The 24,107-nt window shown below is 47.7% G+C and overlaps 1 protein-coding gene across 1 annotated transcript in view; it reads left to right on the top strand.

Moving 5' to 3' along the window:
* The window catches only part of LOC112560770 (protein fuzzy homolog), a 63,530-nt gene that overhangs the window by 34,633 nt on the left and 4,790 nt on the right, over positions 1–24,107 (top strand). Inside the window, exon 4 of the mRNA XM_025232828.1 lies at positions 22,063–22,173. Within this exon, the coding sequence (XP_025088613.1) occupies positions 22,063–22,173 (111 nt within the window). The remainder of the gene's footprint in view (positions 1–22,062; positions 22,174–24,107) is intronic.

The following is a 24,107-nucleotide window of genomic DNA, read 5'->3' as shown; positions in this document are numbered from 1 at the left end:
TGTGTACATTGATGTCGTGGGTGTTGCAGGTACTTCGAGTATACGACAGGTCAGACAGTATGTTTCAAAGTTCGCTACTATGTGGTCACAAGTGTCGTCTGTATCATGTTGAAAGTCCACTGTCCATGACCTCACGATGTGCGTGACCCAGTTCCGCGAAGGGTAGTCGTGGTCATCTGTGTCAGCGACCACCGTGCCAGGTAGGCACAGAACACTGGACTATGGTCAGTCGGTGACAAACTTCACACTCTTATATTTGCCTATCTCCTTTATGATAATATTTATTGCGGACATACAATTATTTTTAAATAATACTTTTATCAGTACTAATTAATCTATGCTAGCTACTCACATATTTTTAAACGGTCTCTTAAAGGTTTCAGACGTTATAAGAATGTTTTAATTAATGACTGAAATATGATATTCTTGCCCGTGAATTAATGTAAATCTCGCATCATGCACTAGACCTCAGATATTCACTTTTAAAAAAAGAGTGTTACATTAAGTCAGAATTTTTGCAAAAGTCACAAGTTTCGAAAAGTATGCAGTTTCCGGTCATTAGTGGAAAAGAAAGAAAGAAGATAAACGATTTTAGGCAGTTCGACACCTCCCATCCCAGTCCCACACAAAAGTCCCAACAACAACAGTTCTAAAAGATGGCTTATGCAGCTTACGATGTTTTGAACGATTTTAATTACGACTTTGTAACAGATGGCGCATGGAAGATACTTCAATTTTTTTTCTGAAGAAGTCTTGAACTGTTGCGTGCCAAAAGCACCATCAATCTTATTTTCAAATTTTCGGCTGGCATCCTTCTGTACGGACACAAGTACCCAACAAAAATGACATCACAGACCTGCGGTTCCGCCATCCTCCCAGTTCCTCAAGGTCCCCCATCCTCCGCCCTCCAAGCGCACCCCTTGCATCCCCAAGTTTACGGGATTTATTGAAAACGCTTTTTTGTGCGAGAAAAAAACTGACATGTTACAGAAGTCGACAGCTTGCGGGCTTGCGCTGGGAAGCGAAAATGCATGAAGATTTCGGCAAGATATACCTAGTGCGGCTCAATGCGGCCAGAGACTTTGAAAAGAAACCCGTCTTTATGCCCTCGTGACTGCTGCAAATGCGGGGCTGAATGGACATTTTAGCATCTACTGGTCGGAAGCAGGCTCCGTGGAATTGATGGCTAGGCGCTCTCGCGCTGGGGCCTCCTTTTTAAGCGTTTCCCAATCAATGTCCTAAAACATAAAAGCGGTAATGAAGGTGGATGCGGCTTCGCGCAGAACCGAGTGCGTGCGAGCGTGTGCATGTGTGCGTGCGTGTGTGTGTGTGTGCGCACGCGCACGCGCACAACGCGCGCGAGGGAGAGAACAGCGGTTTTGCGCGTGAAGACAAGGTTCTCAGCGGAAAGAGGGTGACGTCCCTAAAACTCGGACGGTGAAACGATAGCCGGGCCGCGCCCCGCGCTCTGTCAACCCCGGCACGTGCTTATCTGGGACCCCGTGCATCTAGGTTGAATTAAGCCAGGAAATTTGCGGCCACGATTTCTGCTGGTACATAGCGGATTGGAACACCAGGCTTGGGGTGTGTGGTGGTGGTGAAGGTGGGGCTAGGGATGGGAAGAACGAGGCGTGTGTGTGTGGGTTGCGATGATGATGAGATGTTAGAAAATTGGGTTGTGTGTTGGTTGCGCTGGGGAAGGGTAGTGGAGATGCGATGGGAGGGAGGAAACGGGATGGAAGTGACAGGCCAGGGCCGTGTCCCAATCTAGGTGTGTGGGAGCGAGAAAGGTGGCGGTGCCTTATGCCGCTGCTTGGCGATGTCAGAGGTTGGCATGGCAACCAGGGTGCTTTATATTTCACAGATCAATATTGGTATATCCCTATATCTGGCCCGGGCCCCAGCCAACAATTCGCGACTCCCCGCATCCATTTAGCGAGCAGGCCAAAGTAAATACGGAGTTTAATGAAATCTCCAATATATCGGGCATAAATCGCCACCACTCCAATGCTTCATGTTTTGGCTATTTATAACCCCGGGACCTCGCGGATTGCAACCCACCTAATACGTTTTCTGGCGGCAACCAGCTTGACTTCGTCATCGGCTTCGCGGACCAGTGAGGAGAAGAACGGAGGTTAGGGGGGCGGGGTAGGAGAAGTGGTGAGCGGCAGGTCTGCGCGGTTTCTAATCAGCCGAATGTATTTCAAACTTATTGATTTCATCTTAAATTGCGGACCGCTTCGTAAGCATGCATAACGGCTATCAGTGGCAGGACGAAATGAGTCATTGTGCCGGCCATGTTTACCTACGTGATACAGACACTTTCGTCATCGCGGGTCCGGCCGTCAGGCGCTAAATAAGACATTGGGACCAGCAATTGCGAGATTGACAAGCAGTCAATTAATCAGGATAGGGAAATGTGACAAGACGAAGCTGCTTCATTTCCAGCAGCAGGCCCCCGAGAAACCGAGAGGAAGAGCGCGCGGGAGAAAGGGAACGGAGGAGAGGGAACCCGGGATGCCGCCTACCGTCAGGCTGGGGGGCAGTCAATAGAGCAAGGCTGTTTTGCATAGCCCCCGCGCAGGCGCAGTTTGCCCCGTCTCCTTAAAAGGAAGTGCACAATCTGTTTCTTTTAGGGTGAAAATCTTCGCCGCAGTGTCCTAGGATATGGTAAATGTTGTAGAGACATCGTTGCTGTTTATTGCTGCGGGATGTCTGTTCGATCAGCAAAAAGCATGCCTCTATTGATGACTTCTTTAAGTGTTCAGGGCAGTGGTGATGGCAGCGGTAGTAGTGTTGCTATGATGGGGTTGGAGAAGTAAATGAATGGGAGGTCACATGTTCGAGAAAATAAAACCGACACCATCATCAATCGAAATCCGCTATCTTGAAGACCGGACGCCTGAGTAAGTCCTCTAGATATGCTCGCTAGAGAAGACAAAGATGTGACACTGCCCAGGGGACATTCCCAACTCCAAAGAAGGCCCTAGGGGAGCAGAGAACACTGCATCATTTGTCCTGAAGGCTGATCTGAAAGTTTAGCTTAATGACAGAGAAAAATAAGAAGAATGGTAAGTTGGAAGTGTTCACAGCGCTCGTAACTGGCCACCAGAAGCCCATTCTTCCCATCCCCGAGCAGGACGATGACAAGGAATTAAATCGTTGTTGTTTTGTACTGCCTGTCAGTCCCTCATGCATCGTGGGGTGTTTTGCATGCACTTAGCGCACAATAAGATAAAAAGTCGAGCAGAAGGATGGCCGCCGTGATGCCAGCTTGACGCACAAATAAGCACGTAGCGGTCTTAGCCGAGTGAGACCTTCTTCTCGCTCGGCCCGGGGCGCCGTGAAGGGAGTGATCGGTGTGTGCGACCTGCACTCGACAGTCGGCAACAATAGAGAACTGAAGCCGAATTCATGTCCGCACTGGCAGGCTTACAGGCTTACTCTTACAGGCCGGTCAAGCCGATAATCTCTGACCTGCGTGCAGCAAGGCGTGCGTCCGTCATGGACAGGATAGACCTAGTGGGCCTCCGGATCTGCACTCTATACGATGATATCAGGTGGTGGGACATTATATCATGGCCTATGAATTAAGCGCCTAACAACTTGGAGCCCATCGGGGTCTCTCGTGTCCATGACGGCCGCACGCGGTGGAAAGAGCACGCAGCGACCATCCTTATCATACTGAGTCAGGAAAAAAAAAGGTAATTAGAAACGGCCTAGAACTATGTAAGAAAAGCAGAAGGTTTCTGGACAGTCTCCGCTTGTGCCAAATCGTAGAAGTGCCCTTCTTTTGCTTCATCAAAAATACGCATCTGTACGGTAATATGCTTCAGTACACTTTTTTTTAAATTTTACGGTATTGTTGGTGTAGATGGCTGTGGGGACTGTAGTTGACTTTCAGAGATGTTACCCTACTTGATAAAGCTGCGCAGAACCTGCCCTTTCGCGTCCTTTCAATTTATGTCTTTGCATAGAATGTGTTTGTCCCTCTCTTTCCCTCGTTCGTCTCTCTTTTTCTGTCTCCGCCATCTCCATATCTCTTGCTTTTGTTCTATTTCTGAAGACAAAGTCTCATCATTTGTATGCCCTGTGCTCGAAGTCGACCAAAATGACCAAAGTCTGTCCCAAGGGAGCACGCATAAAACCAAATACGTGGGACCAGGAATAAGTTATTGCCCGCACCGGACTTTTATAAAAGCTGCTTGTGGGATGTTTATGTATAAGAAGCGCTGGAGGCATCGGCGAAGATGAAGAGCGACGTATGAAACGTGTGTGCGTGCGTGTGTGTGTGTTTTTTTTTTTAGGGAGAACTCAGAGGTTGTTAGAAGAATACGAGTCATGAAACTGGATAGTCCGTTGGGTCATGTCAGGAGTATGCACTGTGCGGTTTCTAATAACAAAGGGACACGTGAGTTTTTGTATTTGCTTCATTAAACTATTTTGATTCTGTTGACGGCTTGTTACACGAACATGGTCAGGTCTTCTGTGAGGAAAATAGCAGAGAGGTTTGTAATTAAAGAATTTATGATATCAGAATCTTCATGGAGAAAGTGATAATTTGATAATCCTAAGAGAAATCATTCTCAAAAGCAGGCGCACACACAATGGATGAAAAGAGAAATTGCGAGGGGACAGACTGTGTGGGTGTCCTTAATGGAGGAACAAGGACAGGCTCTCAAACTGTGCCAGACCTTTACTCAAGCCACCCACGCTTATACTAAACGCATTGGTTTAAGAATTAGGAAAACATCACGTAAATTCTTCCGAAAAGCAAACTCGATACTATATTTGAGGCTTATCTTTTATGCGGTTGTGCACAAGCCGATGACCTGTCATGCCTCTCCTATGATGAAAGCGAAAACGCCCCTAGTTGACCTTTGATTGCCCAGTGTTGAGGCCCACTGCGCTGTGATTGACAGTTTTGGGCGAAGAGTACCTGTTTCAACGCCTTGACCCTCATTCTGCAGGCAAACCCCCGCCTTTGTAGGTAGTTTCCCAGCGCTTCCATTATCCTGGTAATAAGCCATCGCGGGGTATACAATGAAACATTCGCCTTTCACTCTTTCAATTAGTCACCGGTGCCAACGATGGTGTGTAGTCGATGATGGGGCAATAAAAGACAATAGGAGATTGTATTAGCTGGAGTTATTATAGGGATCGATTTTTCGCTCCCCCTCCCTTCTCTCTCTCTTACTCTGCGCTCACGCACACCCCCTCCTCACACCCCACCTTTGCTGTGCCTACTCTCCCCCACCCCACTACAACTCGCGTGTCCTTTGTCCTGCGCGGTGCAGTGCGAGGGGCGTGCAGCATAGATGTGTTGACGCTAATTGTAGGGAGGGTTGGCCCCGCTCTCCTTGCGCTCCTGCAGCAGCAGCAACAACAACAGCAGCCAGTGTCGCTTGAAGAGGCATCGCTCGGGCGGTCGAGGGCTTTATCCACGAGCTGTTTTTATTCCGATAATCCAGTGCCAAGCTTCGATGGCACTTTGTGCTGGAGAGGACAAACTTCTGCTGTTGCTGGTGGTTTTTTTAATTTTCTTGTTCTTTTTCATTGCTGTTTTTTTTTTTTAAAAGAAACGGCTATGAAATGCTGCTCACCTAAATTTATGTGTGTTTGTGCTCAGCTGTTTATTTTTGCTTGTCCATTTGCTCCACATATTTTGTTTTATAATTGTCAGTGTTTCGCGCATTTGATAATAGCCGCTCCTCCTGTTGTAGGGATTGGCTTGGGCATCAAAAGCAGAAGCATTCCTTCTGCTCCAATTTGTGTATATTATTATTGTTATTATTTGGTAATAGTCTGTTGACGAAAGTCACGTGACTGTCCCCGTTATGGTAGGGTTACGACGGACGTGAATAAGCCGAAAATCGTTTCCGATGCAAGCGCGTGTCGAGAGGGGTTCAAGAGGCATGAATATTCAGGCTTTGGGGAGTGACAGGCGACTCACACTAAAGACCTTGTACGCAACAGTCTTTGGCGAGACTATGGTTTGCCCTAGTGAACGACTGAAAAAAAGGTTGCCTAGAGACAGAAGGACATAAACAAATTTTCGGGATTTCCCGGCAGGTGTTTAAAAGGCATCGTCCCGCTTGCTCGCCTTCTTTGAGGTTAGCATGCCGGGAAGGAGAGAGCAGCGGTGAGGCGCTGTGTCTCCGACAGCACCAGAACCCCAAGCTGGCCGCCGCCTGTCCCCAACTTGCAGGACCCACGACTGACTCTCAGGTTCTTGCGCTTCCGTCGGCCAGGTCCGAGAGGCCTGCCTGCAGTCTCACCAGCTCCCAGCAGATGGCATTGGAGAGGCTGTAGGAGAGGTCTCGAAGGCAGATTAAACGTATACAGCTATGATTTATCGGGTCTTTTGTGCTGGCACCCTTAGTCACGGGCAAGGCTTATCTGTGCGCAGTACACGGGGTGTGATTTATCGCCGGGTGGCTGCCGCGGCACGTAGGCGCGGAGCGCGAGCTGATAGGCAGTCAAGTGTCGCGCGCTCTACGTACGGCATCAGCCTCTCCCCCCGCAACCCAGCCTCCCCCCTACACACACACACTTGGAGCCACGAACGTCACGAGCGCGGCACGAAGGCAGGGAACAATCGCAATCAATACTCTTATCACAGATACGTGGGGAGGGAGGAGGAACGGACACCTCGGCGCGCTGGACCGGGATGGGACTGGCGCCGCAGAACCCTACAAACGTACAGCACCCTGGCTCCTTCGCTTTCCACGGCCAGTCCACCCTACCCTGATCTCACCTCCCCCATTTTTCCACCCTCCACCCCGCGCAAGAATCACCAACTCCTTCTTTGTCATTGTTACGAACAAGCAGCAGCAACAGCAACAAGACCAGTCATCATTCTCATAAAAGACATTCATCGTCGTTAGTTTTCTCGCAAGGACGCGGGCTGAGCCGATGATGGATCGGAGACGTAAGATCTTAAAGACCTATCACACTTGTGTTTGCCGGGAAAGGGGACTGGCCGAGGAGACCCCGCGCGCTTGTTCCAGAGCCACAGGAGCGAACGGGTGTTTGAGGGAGGGGGAAGAGGGAGGGATGGAGAGGCCACGACAACACGCACTCGCTGGCGTTTCTGTGACGTCATAAGATGCAGAAATTGTCCGCGGCAGCTGCCATTGCTGTGGGATGGGGTGGGGTCGGGTCGGTTGGTCGGAAGAGCAAAAGGAGGTGGGGGGGGATGCGATGGAAGAAGAATTGATTAACGGTTCCCCCTGGTCCTCTTGCTTGCTGTCCTGGACGCGGGGCGGGTGTCAGCTTGTGGCGGTGACTGCCGCTTGTGCACGGGCTGTATTATTGGGCTACGCATGGCGTAAGGCGGTGCTGACCAACAACCTACACGGCTTCTGGTGGCGGCAGTTGAAGGGGAAAAGGGGTGGAGGACGCCTGCTGATGTGGCGGCATACTGTACCCTTTCTCCACTCCTCCCTTCCTTCTCTAAGCCTCGTCCTCCTTTTGCCAAAAGCGGGCGCCAGGACCTGCAGGGTCGCCCGCAGTCACCAGGACGGAACTGGCTGAAACTACCGTTTGCGGTGGCCGTCCACCCCGGGCCGCCGCGGGTGGCCTGCAAGTGTCGAGGCGGAGCCGTCAGATCCGGGAAGAAGTTTAGAGCGGGTCGTCAGACGACGATGTTCTGTCAACGCCGCCAACTTCGGTTTTCCTTCGGTTTGACGCTGACTGACGCCGCTAATGTGACGTGACCCGCACCGGGGCCCAGTCTACGTCTAAGTACTTAGTTCAGTGTCACTTGTCTCAGTCATCTTCCCCTAACTTTTTGGTGGTTCAGCTTTATTTTTCTTTTCCTTTTCTTTATTCTTTTCATTCTCAGTTGCTTTTTCCCCGCCTCCACACACTGCGTTGTGCATGCATGATTTCATTGTGATTTAATTTTGGGGGATGATGGAAGGGGTTATAGAAGTGGGGATGGGATGATATAACTACCGCTCTGTACAGTCGCGAAAGAACGGGACACCCCGAGTGCGAAGTGCTAAATGCATGACCACGGTGATGATGAGGTCTTGGGTTCGGATCTGGACTCGGGGCCAATTTTCTACGACGATCGTCGGTACGTCATTTCTTTGCAGTTTGATGTGGTCCGGTTTACCCATTGTTAAAGCGTTTGTCACCAGTTAATGGACTTCTTAACCGGACACATATATGTTGTTGAATATATATCAATGCTATGCGATATTTTGCTTATTTTATTGGTCCATCGTATACAAATTTGCCAAACAAATTAATGCCGACAATCTGTGTCGAAAGGCCCTGGGTCCAAGTCTCAGAGTACACGTATGTCTCTCTAGGATGTGACACCTGTTCACGTAACTGATCGTCAAGGGGACGTCTCCGGGCACTCCAGTTTCCTCCCTTCCACCGCCACATTCCCTCCCCTTGGCCCACTCATAGTGCGAAATCTCCGCTAGGTGGGGGTACTTTCCATTAAGTCAAGTCAACCGACCGACCGATCACCAGCACTCACGTTGCTTTCGATTCCAGTGTAATCATTATGTCAGTTTAACGAGATCGTGGCCTGTACGTGTCTACGGCGATCGCGTTTAGTAAGTTCGCACTCGATTGTGTCCCTTCGCCACCCCTTCTCATCCACCTTCGCTCCGGCCAACCGTGATTTGTACAGTTAACGTCAGCAAAAGGAAATTGGGTGCCAGCAGGGCCATTTCGATATTGCTTTGATTTTTTTTTAATGTTTTCTTTTTATGTTCAGGGTGTTTTCAGTGATGTTGCTTACCAAAAATAGACCCAAGAATATTTGTTTAATGTGAGGGTGGGATGGGGAGGAGCAAGTGGTAGGTTCGTTGTAATGCAAGGCCAGGAAAGAAAGGTAGCATGCCTCCAGAGTAGTCATTATTTCATACAGGTATGCAAGGATATTGCGTTAGGAAAGAAAAAAAAAAAACATCACGAAGGTATAATTATACTGCATACAATGTCTAAGAGACCTCACCCCCAACTCCCCTGTTCAACCTCCCATCACTATGTTCGTCACGCAGGTGTCCAGGTAACAAGAGATCGTGTAAAGAATCTGTAACAGAGGGCTACAAGTTCCGGTTTCTAATTCTAGACGGTTTGTGCACTCCTTGCTGTAGGCACGCATGCGTACTGAAGTGTAGTGTGCGAGAGTGGTGATAAAAGGACAGCACAAGACCGTGTATACCTTGGCATTTTCGCATTGATTGCCCCCAAAACGGTAACGGCCCGAAAGCTCGACGTTGCCACATCCCTAATTGTCAAGGGCTTGATGATGCGTTAAGAGTTGATGGCTCGTTAAAGGTCAAGGCTACTTATTTATTCTGCAGAAGCGCATATTGGGTCGGTAAATTTCTGACAGGAATAAACAACAACAACACAAAGAAAATGAATATCGTCCCTGTAACCTGAGCGCCACCAGGAAGGAGATTGTGGACTGGCGTACGTTAATCTGAGAAGTTCACTTGTCGGCGTATCAGGCGACAAGATTGGAGGTGATGATGGGTGTAGTGTTGTTTTTTTTTTTAATTAATCCTGTTATTATTGGGTGCTGTTTGTTGTCACGTTGTGAAACCGAGAACAGTTTCAACCGACGCGGAAGGCCTCAAAGCTGCTTGTAAAGGCAATTAGATTGCGATTAATCGAACACTCTAAAATTGCCGGGAGGACTGTTTCTTGAGGTCTGTTGAACGGCAGCCTGCTCCTATCCTGTCCTTCAGGTGACCATTTTAAGGGCACTCATGGTGTCCCGTTTTTCCTTTTCCTCAGTAGTGTCATCCCTAAAGTTGCTCGTCTCTTTAATCTTCTTCTCTTTCCCCAACAGAGGACAATATCAAAATCAGCTTGAGTAGTCTGATATTAAATGGAAATAGGAATAAACTTCCTTTCATAAATAAGCAGTAAACGTTACAGTAGTGTTGGGCAGAACGCTTGTGGGTTTGTATAGAACTGAGCGTACGTTTATACACGTGTGCGTGTGTGTGTGTGTGAGAGAGAGAGCGCGCGCCATCATCCAAGTCCGCGCCATGAGCGACGCGAGCGATGGACACTGCGGCGGGGAGCGAGCGATTGGACACCAAGGCATTAACGAGATCTTCGCACGCCGTTGGCTCCCAGTCCCAGCGTTGGCTACATTTGTGCAAAACGAGAATTTTTTTTTTCTTGGTCACTGGGCGATTTTAATTATCTAGTCAATAGCAGGACCAGCCTACGTAGGGAGAGGGGGCGGGTGTTAAAGCTCCATGTCGACTTGAGAGCCGCGCTGGCGCTTCCTGATTCACTGGCTAACTCTGTTAGACCAAAACATTTTCGCACTGGAAAAGGGGTGGTGAGGGGGGCAGTCTTTTTGTATAAATCTCAGCCAGTGCATCTATTGATGAAATTCAAACATGGCCGTGTTTGTATGTGCTCGAATGAGTGTTGACAGGCATGTTTGCCGTCTTCTTTGGTTGCGGCAATGCGCTCGGCGCTTAATTCGCGTCGTGAATCAGGTTTGAGTCCGTCCATCTCACGTAGACTTAATCAGCTCTCACCATGCTCTTCATCGGCGGCATCCAAAGCGAGGTGTCAGGATGCGGGCTGTTTATCTTATGTATGTATCTCTGTACAGATGGCTGATAACCGTCCTGATCTCCGTCTCCCTGCAGCTTTCTGTGTGTGTGTGTGTGCGCGCGCGTGCGAGCGAGCGAGAGAGAAAGATGGCATCGAAGGAACAAATCATTCAATAGTCAGTTAAATATCCGAAATAGAAAAATAGCGCGTATTTTATGCAACCAACATTATTCAGACAAGGCATATTCAAATGATTAGGGATTGGTTAAAGGGTAGATTGCGTTATTCTGTTGATTTTTATGCTAGCTATTTGATAATTTAAAAATTTTTAGCATTAGCAGATTAAAAAAAATAATAACAACCCGTATTTGCGCAGATGATTTACCAGACACAACTTAAATGCATGTGTGATAATCTCTTCGTGTTACTCTACTATTACCATATTATCATGCAGCATTTCAGGAGTCCTGAGGGACGCTTGAAAATTATTTTACAGGAATATTTTAAAGAAAATATTTTTTCCTTTATTCCCTCCCTTCCGTGAATCAGCAGACTACCGTTCACGCCGTGTATATCTCCCGTTAAAAGAGGATTTAAAGCTTGACGGCCCGCAACCAAGCTGTACGCCGCCATTTGACAGAATTGTCGCACTTGAAATGTCGTTTGGAGCTGAGCGGCAACTTAGAGACATGATTTTACACAAAACCTGCCGCATCCAGCCGAGGTAGCAGTAACCTGCAGCCAGGCTTGACCACCAGAGTCAAGCAGCCACGACGGCCCCTCGCTGGCCACGCAGGGGGACATCACTCTCTGCGGACAACTCCTGGCTACTAGAGTACTCTCCCCTTCCTGCCTTCGCACTTTCTTCTGAGTTGTTGCTCGTGTCATTATTTTTCTTTTAATTTGGATTGGTGTGGTTTATTTTCGTGTTTGTTTGTTTGTTTTCTGTTGCTTTTCCACAGGTTGTATTTTGTTTGAGTGGCTTAGTATTGCTTTTCTGAATGCCGTTTAGGCGTCAAAAGTATGGATGTCTGATCTCTTATCCTCACCCTTTTATGCTAACCACCCAGTTTGTATTAACCTGCTTATCGTGTATGTATATTTGCAAGTGTATATACACATGGACACTTCTTATTAGGTAGGTGTATTTTTCGCGGACAGTTTCTTCATTTTCCGACTGGTAAAGCTAGATGCCATGTATAGACACTAAGGGCGCGAGCGTATAGCTTTTGCGCGTGCACAGACGCATGCATGTCATGTTGGGATGTTCTTGAGCACCCTCACTGCCAGGCAGGAAAAAGCTGCAGTTGAACAGGCAGGTTAAAAGCGAACAGTCGGAAATACGCTTGGGTCACGGGTCCTCCTGCTGTCAAGATCCGTGTTGTTGTTGTGAAATTTCCTGGGTGATTAACGCAGAGGAAGACTTTCACACTGTAAGAATTGTAGAGGGTCTGTCTTCTCGCTACATAGTTTCAGCACATTCCTACATGCGCGAGCGTTCGTGCACAGAAGAAACGCACACATACTGGGAAATAAAACACGCGCACCACATGAATAAAGTACGTGTCCGCACATTCAATAACACACGCGCTTACAGTGGGGGAGGGGAGGGACATTCACGCACAGAGAAACTCCACACACACACAGAGCGGACACAACGGGGGGCGTTGGGGCTTGTCGTGTCTTCAAAAGATTCGTTCTGTGGGCACTTTTAAGTTCGCCTTTTAAAAGAAAACCAACAGATTTCTTGTAGGGCATCAGAACAGGAGCAGCAATGGGATCAGCTGAAAGGAAATGAAAGTGCTGTCCGCCTGCAAAGATGGCGTCTGTCGCTCAACAAGGCCCCTCCGCGTTTGGCTGTCGCTACGGCGCCTCCCTGCCGCACTTTGACTGTAGTTAATCTACAGCGCACAGCGAAACTTCATTACGGCTGTTTGCCGCAGTGTGCACGTGAAAAGCTTGGCGGGGACAGCGTAGGTAATGAATAAAAGAGCCGTGTTGATAGAGGCAGATCGATTGCAGCCATATTTACAGAGCCAGTGGGATTTGTGCTGCCTTCACCACCACCCGCTTTCCCCGATTATTTTCTTATTCGGTTCTTTGGCCTGGATACTTACCTGGCCTGCAGAGATTCGCACATGTCCTTTCTCTCTCTCACGCACACACACTAAACGCACGCACAGTGGGTGGGTTAGAGAGGGAAAAAGAGGAGAAAATTTTGAGACCAGGATGGAAGTTTTTTTTCTTTCTTTCTTTTTCGATGTGAACTGCGGACGTACCAATACGTTTCATGAGAGCGTAACAAAATAATAATCTTTCTGTTTTTCACTTCCCTACATGTAGACCTGCAGTCACATGCAGCGCAAACACTGTTTGAAGTCGCCAGGCCTTTGGTGGCTATGAACAGTGTGGACCGGATATGCCTGTGACCTGTCCTCAGTGGCAGACTGCTGGTGACGGGAGGGTCTGGTGATGAGTGTCGCGTGTAAAGTGATGCCATTGATAGTAAAATTCTGGGCATCATCTAGCAGAAGGGAGACTGCGAAAGAGGCCTTAGTCTGTGGAGGCTTGGCTTTTTCATGGATCCATTCAAGTGAGTGCCTTAACTCAGTCGCACGGGCCAAGGAAATAACCGTCATGACCCCCATGATCCGCAGGCATGCAGCTGCGTTGTTGGTGTCGCTGTCACCGTCCTACCTGCCTCTAGAGATCCGGAGTACTGGCGGTCGACGTGTGTTGCCGTAACTCTCAGACCCCAAGTCTGAGTTCGACAAAACGAGTTGTGACACCAGACATCTAGTGTGGCGTCGACTGGACGTGTTGCCACGACCCCCGGACCCCAGATCTTATCTCGACAAGACGTATCGCCACGATTCCACATTCTCAAGTGTGACTTGGGCAAGACATGTTACCGCGATCACCCAGATCCGGAGTCTGACCTCAGGACGTTTCCCTGACCACCAGAGCTCGGCGGCTTTGCTAATGAACGGATCGTCGGTGGCTGACGGAGAAATCGGAAAGACCAGTGTACCTGACGATTATTTGCTTCCGAAACAAACTGAAGATTTGCATGTGAACGATCGACGGGATGTGCTTCCCAATAACTTTAAAAAAATTTTCCTTGACCCCGGCCCTTTTCCCTTCGTCTTACTGGCTTTGTTTCTCCCCTTCTCTCTCGTAGTCGTCCTTGACGTCAGCACATCACCTACGCCTCCCCCGCCTCGTTCCAACCCCACTAACACTTCCCTTCCACCCCACCCCTACACAAATCCTCCCTCCGTGACAGGCCATGGCAAGGTGAAATGAAACTACTTGGTCATGTAGCCTGATAGATTTGGCTTGCGGTTACAGATATTCCCATCATAATGCAGGCCTTGGACGTGGCCAGCGGCAGCAGCAGGACTCGGCCACTGCCGCGCACATTGACGGCCTTTCATTCCAGGCACGTGCGGCCCGGACCTGACGGCCTCCGTGCAGAGAGGTGATAGATGGCGCGCGCCCCGCCACTGATACGCGGTAACGGTATACTTGTTGCGTAAAATTTCCAAACTTCGGGGAATTATGATCGAAGATTGCGTGCCGGACACGCCACGTCTCCTCCCCTTCCCTGCTAGAACCCCCTCTCCTCTCTTCCCACATCTCCTGTCAGTTTCTTGGTCTTCCTTTCTGCCTCACGCTCTCCACCACACCCCTACTCCTTGCAGCCTCCACCTTCATTCAACTCCTCCCTAACCAATGGCCTTCGTCTTCCGAGGAGGAGACAGCAAGCAGCAAGTCAGATTGGCGTTTTCTGGATTGTCACGATGAAGGTTGGAGAGAGAGAAGGTTGTTGACCCCCCCTCCCCATTTCTTTTGGGGTTAACCCCCTTTACATCTACTAATTCTTGTTATGTTTTCTCCCTCTGCCACACTCCTCCCCCACCGCCACCAAGCCTTTGTTCGTGACGTCCATCTTGCCTGCTGTGTCCGTCTTGGAGACTTGTTTGCTGTCAGAAGCAGCCCGGCCTGGAGATGACGAAGTTGCTCTCTCAGCATTTAATCCTACACCGATTCGTGCTTAAGGTTAGAGCCGGAAAAAACATGGGAGCGCTGTAGTTGTGCTTCATTTTTTTTAAAATCTCATTATGAGTAAATGGCGCTCAGATCCTTCGTAGTTAAGTTCTTCCCCCAACCACAGCCATCCCCCGCCTCTCCTGTACCGCATGATTGGAACTTCTTGTCAGTGTAGGTTGTTTTTGACTGACGTAACCGCTTCGATCTGCCATCTGTCTGTTAATTCAGTGTTCGTTCTTCTTGGCTTGTCGTCAGTGATGTTCCGGGATACGTACAAAGACCGGGGTAGTCTGAATGTTTTATGAAAGATCTCGGATTTCCGGGATAGTGGCGTTCGCTCTTTCTTAGACGGCGCTGATAATTCATCATGCGAGCTCAGATTTGCTGACTATTTTGTGGCAGATGTGAGGGTCGTTATGCTTCAGCGACTCTGTTTTTTTCGTAACAAGCGCCTGCCCCACCTCCCCCCACCACACACACACGGAGGCATACGTTCATAAAGCATGCACGACTTCGCATGCACGTTCACATTCATGCACTGCCACGACTCTCAAAACACACGCGCGTGCCTGAAGACTAGTACAAACATGGTAAAGAATAATTTGCCCTTCTAAAAATGGAAACTGAAGAAAAGGCAATCAGAGGCCAGCTAAGACAGAACTGGAGCTTCCAACCCTCAACACGAGGTTTGAAAACTTTGGTCGTTTGGGCGCCGTTCCTCAAAGACAGCAAACAGTAGATACACTGGTGTTGCTGGCCATTTGGGTGCAGCGCTTCCTCAACTTGCAGTCCTTGTCATTGTGGCGGGCGGGCGGACTGGCGCTGGCGACAAAATAGCCTGGGGTCGTTTCCCGGATGACGGTACGCGTACCTATTTTGGCCGCCTACTCCACTAGGCGCTTTTTAGCCAATAGGTCAGGCCGGTGTAGCGCCGGTAGAAGGCGGGCCAAGACGGCCGCTTCCAGGCCATCCGCAGCCTTTCCGCTGGCCCAGACCTTTACCGTTGCCAGCAGAGAGAGAGAGGTCTAGGACAAGTCTTTCAGGGTATGTCATTGCTTACGCAGGCAAGTCCTGGTGGTTTCGTCACTGGCGGCTAAAAATAAAAGCGTATCCTTCTGGTGTTTTTGCCAACTGTTGGGGAATGAGGGATGGAGGAAGGAGACATTGCCACTGGCATCATCTCGGAGTCTGCTTCAAGGTCATCATTAAGTTCTTGACGGAGCTGCTAGAATGTCGTGGAAAAAGGAGCGGCTGTAGAATCAACGTTTTCCTAAGACCGTTGGTCCGATGCTCAACCTGTCCCCTGCTTGTATCTTGCCATCAAGATCTGGGACAGGATACCTTACCCGACCCCCTCTGTGTGTGTGTGTACGGTTGTCACCAGTACAGGTACGATCGATTGTTTGGGTTCAGATCTCGTCTTGGGCATGCTTTTATTTATCGTATGTAAATAACCTTAGCTGCTGTAAAACACAAATTAAAACAAAGTTTGAATGTGCGAGAAAGACTGCGTGTATGAGTGCCAGAAAACTGACATGTCATACTGCTCCATATTTATCTCCTACAGTACACGGCCATTAAAGTTCACAGGAGCTTTCTGAAAGCTGACTGCAAGGTGAGAACTAGAGGCAGTTGTTCTGGTGCCAGCATTGATTTTCCCTACTTGAGACCTTTTTCGTTGCCTGGCGCCTCCTACAGGTTCGTGTGGTGACGTTCCCTGTCGCCCATGTATGTAGACTGGGGGATGGAGGAGTGAGGGCTTTGTCATAACAAGCCATCTCCAGGCTCACGATCGACCTCTGGGCACCCAGTGATTGAGTGTTCATGTATATGCCAAACGTCTGTGGTGTGATCAACATGAATCGCCATGGGCCAAAGTCATTTTACCTCTGACATCCTTCTGGCCATAATAGTCTGTCTCAAAGGATGACGCACTTTTCTTTGTTGAAAGAGTAGTTAAGAGGGTTGAGCAGATACGGAAGTTTCACTTTTATGGGTAAAAATTTTTTTTCCATTTGACACTTTGCTTTAAGCTCTTAAACCCAGACACACATTATATTTGACTATGCAGGTTTGGGAAAATTGTTTGGTATCCTGAAAAGGAATTGGAATATAACATCTATCCTATTAATCATGTTATATTTGGAGGGACTACTTATTTAGGGTTACGGTTAGGGTGATTGGTTTGTAAACTTCTGGGAGAGACTGTGGTGGAAACTAGAGGATGTCACAAGCCTAGCGCATGACTCTCACCCTCTGCTCCACCATTTGTATCATGCGCGCGGCGACAGTGCGATTTTAACTTCTTTTGTTCCAAATTTTTTTTTTTTACGTGACAGTCACGCGAAACTTTCCAGAGTCACATATTCGAGAAAGACCTTCAAGACGACGTGTAGTAACACTGAGGCTGCACGCAACTGTCGGCATTGTCACGACACATCACGCTAAATCAAAGCTTGCATTTCCGCAGACCCTGCCTACGTGCTTATTACGTGATGGTCTGATACTAGACGCTCGTCAGTCATCACTCCATTTCTGAAAGCAAGAACATGCATGCACATATCACATGATCTATGGCTCATTTAGTGCCTCATACAAACGGTCAAGTCGCTGCTAATCCTGTGTGAAAAACTAGATATTTTGACGAAACAGACGATGAGAAGGTACAAGACAAATGAATGAAATGCCGTAAAAACGGGACCTCCTGGCACTTTAATGTACAGAAAATCTGGCGCAAGTACAATACAGCCAACCCCATATCAATCAAGCAAGAACGACAAATCCTACAGTTTCGTTGACAGAAATAAGTCCACGATACAGTAATGTAGCACAGCTCTCCGCCTTGATGGGTTACTCAGACTGTGGCTGTCCAGTCTATATTGTCTCACCCTTCTGTTTGAAGCCTCACCAGATACTTGGACACGGGAAGGAAGGAGGGAGGGGAGAGAAAAGGCTTAATAGTCCATTGACGTCACCTCCGCTGATAATCTGAGCACGACTGTTTTAACCCTGCAGAGAGGAAAGAAGCGTAAGCGATAAAGTGTCGATGAATATATGCCGATAATTATTGATGCTACTTGACCGAGATGGAGTACTCTTGCCTATCTTGTGGGCTTGCAGCATCGTGTGGAGCCATCATCTCCACTTCCGGACAGATTGCGGACCTGTCGGCACACAGAGGACGGTGGGCGAGCGAAGCCACTGAACCCTGCGTACACCAGAGGTGGCACGACCGAGGGTTGTTCACCGAAATGCTATGGCAGCCACTGCGACAAGGGACATAAGCGTGACTAAGCCTTCTTCGCAAGGGAGTGAATAACACCGCCCGCCTTGTGGGGTTGTTTACCGGCATATTGAACGTGAAGATGTGCTGACGCTGCTGGACGCTCAGCGATTCCTTGAAAATCTGTTATGCGTGAAAAAAGATGGGGAAGAAAAAAAAAGAAAAAGAAAAAAAAGCCCTACTCTCAATTGTTAGATTTGCTTAGCGTTAACGTGATAGAAATGGTTGTGAATGGCACACAATCATCCGTAACAGCAGGAATATGGAAATGTTGCAGGTGTTTTTGATGCCAGCCGGAAGTCGCGGTTACCTCGCGATTTCCAACGTTGCAGCGGCAGCGCCTTCTTGTCGGACTTAGCGCCCTCTTGTCGATTTGTGACTGCCCATGAACAGCCCGCTGACCTGGCAGCGACGCCATGATGCCATCGCGTGATGAAAGGGTGATGGGTCCTGGTGGACGCGCCAGAGTGTTGGATGTGACCAGCATCGTGCGGGAAATGAAGGTGTGTACGCAGGCACGCTCTGACAAACATCATCGTCATGGAGCAGTGGCCAGCCATCACGCACTCCACATTGCCAGAGAAATGGAAAACTTAAAAGACGGAAACGACTTTGATGTCGGAAGTTAGGGGGAGGGTTCTTTTAAGTCGTTGATTATTGAGAATTTAGTGCCGATATTAACCCTGACAGGTTAGTTTGCACTCCGTCAGACGTAGTGCGGGGAACGAAATACACGCTGAGCAAAAAGTCGATTGGACTTTTGTCGATCCACTTAGAGCTACACATAAAAAAACAATCGAGAATTTTTTCGGTCACTTGTAAATATATAGAGCTGTGAGTGTTCCAGTTCAATATACCGCCAATGCACGTGTTTGTTTGATTTGAAATCATGAACTTTGGATTGGACACGTCTCTTACCACATACCACACCTGTGTCCTATTGTCAAACCTTCTGTCTCTGTAGACTTTTGTACCTCTGGTCCAGCAAGAGAAGAAAAAATGAGAAAGAAGGAAACAACTACAATAAAGACACTAGTCTTAAATTAATTGCTTGTGGTGCATAGGGGAGTGTCATTATTGTGGATTTCGGTTTTCAGATGATGATGATGATGATGATGATGATGATGATGATGATGATGGAACACTTCAAAATCAAACAATGACGAACGAAAACATGCTTTTCTGCTTGATCTAGCAGCTGCTGACTTGAGGCGATAAGCATGAAGTCGTCCCAGACCGCTACGTGTGGACAGTCAAGGGTGGGTGGGAGTAGGGGGTGACACGAGGAGGTGTGTGCCGAGCAGCAGAGAGCACTGTACGTGCATCCTGAAGAAGGCTTGGGTTGCAGTGACGTGCGAAAGGGTGCCTTGACGTACTGTTGCACGTGCTGACGCCATGCAGGCAGAAGGGTACTGGTGCAGTGCAGCGTGCCTGTGGCCCTGGCGTATCCCCCCGGCCCACCACCTCCATCCCGGCCCGGGCCCCGTTGCGTCCTCGCTCTCAATGATATAAGGAAAACCTTTTTAGCCGGGCGAGGAGGCAAGCCGTGACCCACAGCAGATGGCTTGGCCCCGTCACCACACGTTCGCTGCTGGGAACAAAGACACGGGATGACCACGAGCCGTGCCTGGGGGCTCGCGCTTAGATCACAAAAATCAATGAAAGATGATTTCAGAGAAGGATTATGGTTGCGCTGGGGACCCGGGGAGGTAGGGAGGAGAGAGTGGAGGGTCCAGAATGTTTTCTCAATCATTTTCTTTGCGCTTGGCGGCTAGGGGCAGTTTATCACGGTCAGAGGCCTGTTAGCGTTGTTGGGCAATATTTTCACAGGGGCGCCATGCCATGAAATGTGAAACGGGAGGTGTGTGGGTGATGGGGGGAGGATGGAGAGCGACATTTACTTGAACGACCGGAAAATGTATCGGAGAGCAAGGAATCCTTCGAAATTTAATCAGAGGGGCCGTTAGTTAAAAAGAACCCCGGCCGTCTTGCATATGGTGTATGCCCGGCATTGACCACGACCTGGAAGCCAAGTAATTGCTTTTTGTTTTCTAGGCTTAACTGCGTTGAGTCAGAGGAACTTCCTTCGTCCAAATAAAGAGCTGCGTGCAAAAGGGTTGTCGCTCTCTTGCGCTGCAAATCGGAATTGTACAAAGCAACTGGGGCTCGCCTTTAATCGAAGACGGGTATAGGAGCTAGTGAGAGCCAGCACTAAACATGGTGGCCAGCGAAGTAGGAGCAGGCAAGGCCATCAAAAGATGGTGCTAGGAGGAGAGGAAAAAAGATATAAGGAAGAAGGAATTTGACGCAAAAAGTTACAAAAGAATTCGGTCGTACGGTGGTTGGCTTGTTGGCCTCAGGCGTTTCTCCTTTCCATGATTACTGACAAAGCTACACCCATGTTTCGGCGTACGATCGCCATTACATTATATAAATTCATATTATTATTACCATACACATTACCAGGGCCGTTCTTAGGGGCAGGTTAGACGAGGCATCTGTCTAGGGCCCCGCTTTTCATAGTCGTCAGGGGCCCCGCTCATGCCCTATGCCTTGGGCCCTGCGGGAGCTAAGAACAGGCCTGCACATTACAAAATTTATTGTGTAAATGTGTCACAGCCATCTACATGCACAGGCTCACATATAACCTTACCAATAAGGTTAAGGTCATTCATACATCAGTAGACGAGCAAGAAAAAATTTTCTCATTCTTGCACATTTTTGTAGATTTAGCACATGCAAAACATCCACGGGGAAGAGGTCCTTGCTTAGTCCTGTGGAGTGGTCCTTGATAGTATTTGTGAGAAAGGTTCCTTTTTGATCCTGGCAGGGGGGAGAGCGGAGTTCTTATTGAGAGATGTTCCTGCTAGTTTTTTTGTGGAGAAGTTCTTACTTGTTCCCGGAGGAGAGGTCCTTGTTTGATTCTTGGGGAGAAGTCTTGATCTGCGATGTGACGATGCTGTGATCACTTGAATATAACTTCTTTGGATTTCCCTTCCTTCACACTTCCGTCCTATTTCGCACGTTTCATTTCTTTTGCCCAAGACTAGCGCCGTGGAGGGCCACCATTCCACGTTTGCACAATGAAAAAGAAAGGAGTGTGGCTTGGAACTCTTTACACGATTAAAGTGGATTGCTAACCCCACTCTCCATCCTCCCTTTGTTCCTTATTTAGCCTGGTGCCACTACAGTGTATGCTGTTCAGGATCCACCTGTCGTACTCCACAATGTTGGTGACCAACTATACCACAACATTGTCATCATCGTGTGTGTGGAGAGGGAGAGAGAGAAGGCGCATGCGTGTGTCTGTGAACTTCGGTTTCTGCGTTTCATTACAGGCTTGCATGGAACTACATGCATAAAAGCTCGCGCAGCAGTCATAAACAATATTTGTGTACTTCATTAAGTCAGTCGTATGGTTATCCTGGGTACCCACAAATTATTTGTCTCCTGCTCACGTTAACAGCTGTATCGATTTCGTGTTAGAGCACGATGGGGGCGAACATGGTGGTCAAACACGCGGCCTTGTAAGTAGGTCTTCGTGACGGAGTGCTGTCGGGTTTATTCCTCCAAGCTGCCACAAATAAACAATTACATTCCCCATCCATCCTACTTCTTCCCCTACCCATTTTTTCCCTCTCTCTCTCTCACACACACACAGCACGCTAAGCATCTTTCATTCATGAGCAGGTTTGGAGTTTTGAAGATCTTGATGCGAGAGAGCATTTTGTTGACGGGAGTCAACATTGTCCAATCCGACCTTTCGGTGTGGATGAGTTAGTGCTAGTGCCTATAGCAATCAGCTAAATTACTAGTATTTTATAAGCGTTAGTTGACTGCTCCGTATATATTAGCATCCAGCTACCGAAGTTTATGCATCCGGCCCCAGGTAATGTCGCACAGGACATTTGTATCCGGCTCCTGGTCTAAGAGAGAATGACACGAGCTGAGACAGAAGACGTGACAAGAGCTGAAAGTACGAGTCCTGGGAACAAGGGTACGGCCAGAGCTGAGAGACAGTGTCGAGAACATGGGTGGAGTCGCCCATTTCACATACCACAGAGATAGGATTGTAGTGCCGCCAAACGAGTTAAAAGGTACATAATTTGCATGACGGCAATGGTAATCACAGGCGGCCAATGGCAGTTTTGTGTGTCTGTGTATTCCTGCAGGTGTGTTTCCAGCTGATTGACCGCCTCTTGCAGGGTGCCGTTCTCGGGACCTTCTCCGATCTCACCCAGGCCGCCGACCTGCTGCTGACACCCGACAATGCCGCCCTTCAGGTAAGGCACACACCGCACACGGTGTGTAGTGGCAAGAGGAGGAGAATGAAAAAAAAAGTGATAATTGTAATTATGATGGTGATGAGGGTGCTGGTGATTTTTAAGTAGTTGGTACATGTTAAAGGGAAAGGGGAAACATGGAGACGGGGACACAACAACCAGCCAGGGCAGATGCTAAGCTGCCTTGCGCTCTGCTGTTTCAATCCGCCCCACCACCACACCACCAATCGTAAGCACATTCAACTGTTAATTGATATGTTGTTGTCCTTAAATCGAAGATAAAATTTCGCTTTGGCTTTTTCCTTTGAAAAGAGACTTATTCTGTCCAATCTACCAAAGCTTCCAAGTCATGCTCAGTGGATATGGTGGCAGGACTAACCAATCTTTCTTGCAGTATACTTGAATCAGATAAATTTAGTTTGAGAAGCTGTGTTCTCCACTGGCTACAGAAACTGGCAGGTCAGCTAAATTCTGAGTGACACTTCAAATGAGGTACAGTATCTAATAATTTATATTGGACAAAGAAGATGAGAACTTCTTTGGGATTGATTTTAGAACTGAGTAGCTTTACACTGCTACATGTGTGGTCGTAAATCAAACTCAACAATCCTCACTGTCCTATGCAAGTTTGGATACATTATTTAAAGTTTTATTTGAGAAAAGACAGCAAAAAATTTTTTTTCACATTTACCTTTTTCAAGCAATTTTATTACACGGCAAGAAGAGGAAAAGGATCAGGAAGAAGAAAACTGTTTTGTCTAAAAGCAAAAGGGGGAGAGATGAAGGCAGGTTGCCATTTTTGATGGCATCAGTCCTCTTTATAGCAGTAGTTCAAAAAGAGAGAAATTAAGACTGGAGCTCTCATCTTTGATGGTATCAGATGTCTTTATATCAGTCATTCAGGCTTTCCTAAAATAAACAACATCTGTCAGTCCCATTACTTATATATCTTATTTAACAATAAAACATTTTATAGTTTAAGAAAGGATTTTGAGTGTGTTGTGTGAGTTTTTGTACTCTTTATTTGCAGATTAACAGGAATGTGTGTTTGAACAGTGTACTGTTGACTGGATGACATAACTTTTTTCCATCATTAGGAAGGCTGTCTGCATGATTTAATGGCCCCACGTTTAGAAGTGTGAGATTAATAATGGACAACATGCAGCTGTGATTTACATGAATACTGATCACTCCTGACATCATTTGTCACTTATTAAAACAAAAAAGCAAACCATCTCTGTGCCTGCCTCAGTGCTTGCACCTGAGGCAATAGCCTAGTTTGCCTAATGGTAGAACCAGGGCTGCAATCAGCATACACAACAACAATTATTAACTGTTGGTAAATGCAACCCTGCTTTTTTCCTCTTATATATGTGTGTACATGCATGCACACACCCTTTAAGGAAACTGGGATGTAGATGGTCAAGGGTTAGGTTTAGTGTTATTTGAAAGTGTTATTTGTTAGGTTTAGCGTGGAGGCTATGTTTGGAGTGTGGAGTGGTTTTATGGGATCAGAGTGCATTTCAGACTTAAATTAATTTTCAATTGTTGGCACTTTTCTCATAGCAATATTGTTGCTTTTTGTCATTTATTGCTTTGTAAAATATGATGGGAGGAAAGTGGTGATGAGCATGCTTTGCAAAAATTTGTGATTTTGCAAGACATTCAATTTTGGGAAATGGTTACTTTGAAATCAGTTCATGTGAAATATGCTGTATATGCCCGTCTATGTATAGTGTATATGCTTTAAATTATCTGCTTCAGCACAAATTTGAAGCATTTTAAAGTGCTTACTTACAGCATTTCTTTTCTTTACACAAGTAATTTTTTATGCAAATGCTGCATGATGCAAATTAATTGGCACATAATGCACTTGCACACCCACACACATCTGCAACTCCATAACTAATTGCACAGCAATTTTCACAGCTTTT

The sequence above is a fragment of the Pomacea canaliculata genome, linkage group LG3 (assembly GCF_003073045.1).
Source record: "Pomacea canaliculata isolate SZHN2017 linkage group LG3, ASM307304v1, whole genome shotgun sequence".
Classification (NCBI taxonomy): Eukaryota; Metazoa; Mollusca; class Gastropoda; order Architaenioglossa; family Ampullariidae; genus Pomacea; species Pomacea canaliculata.
Note: the sequence above shows the minus strand (reverse complement) of the source record. Positions and strands in the feature narration are given on the sequence as shown.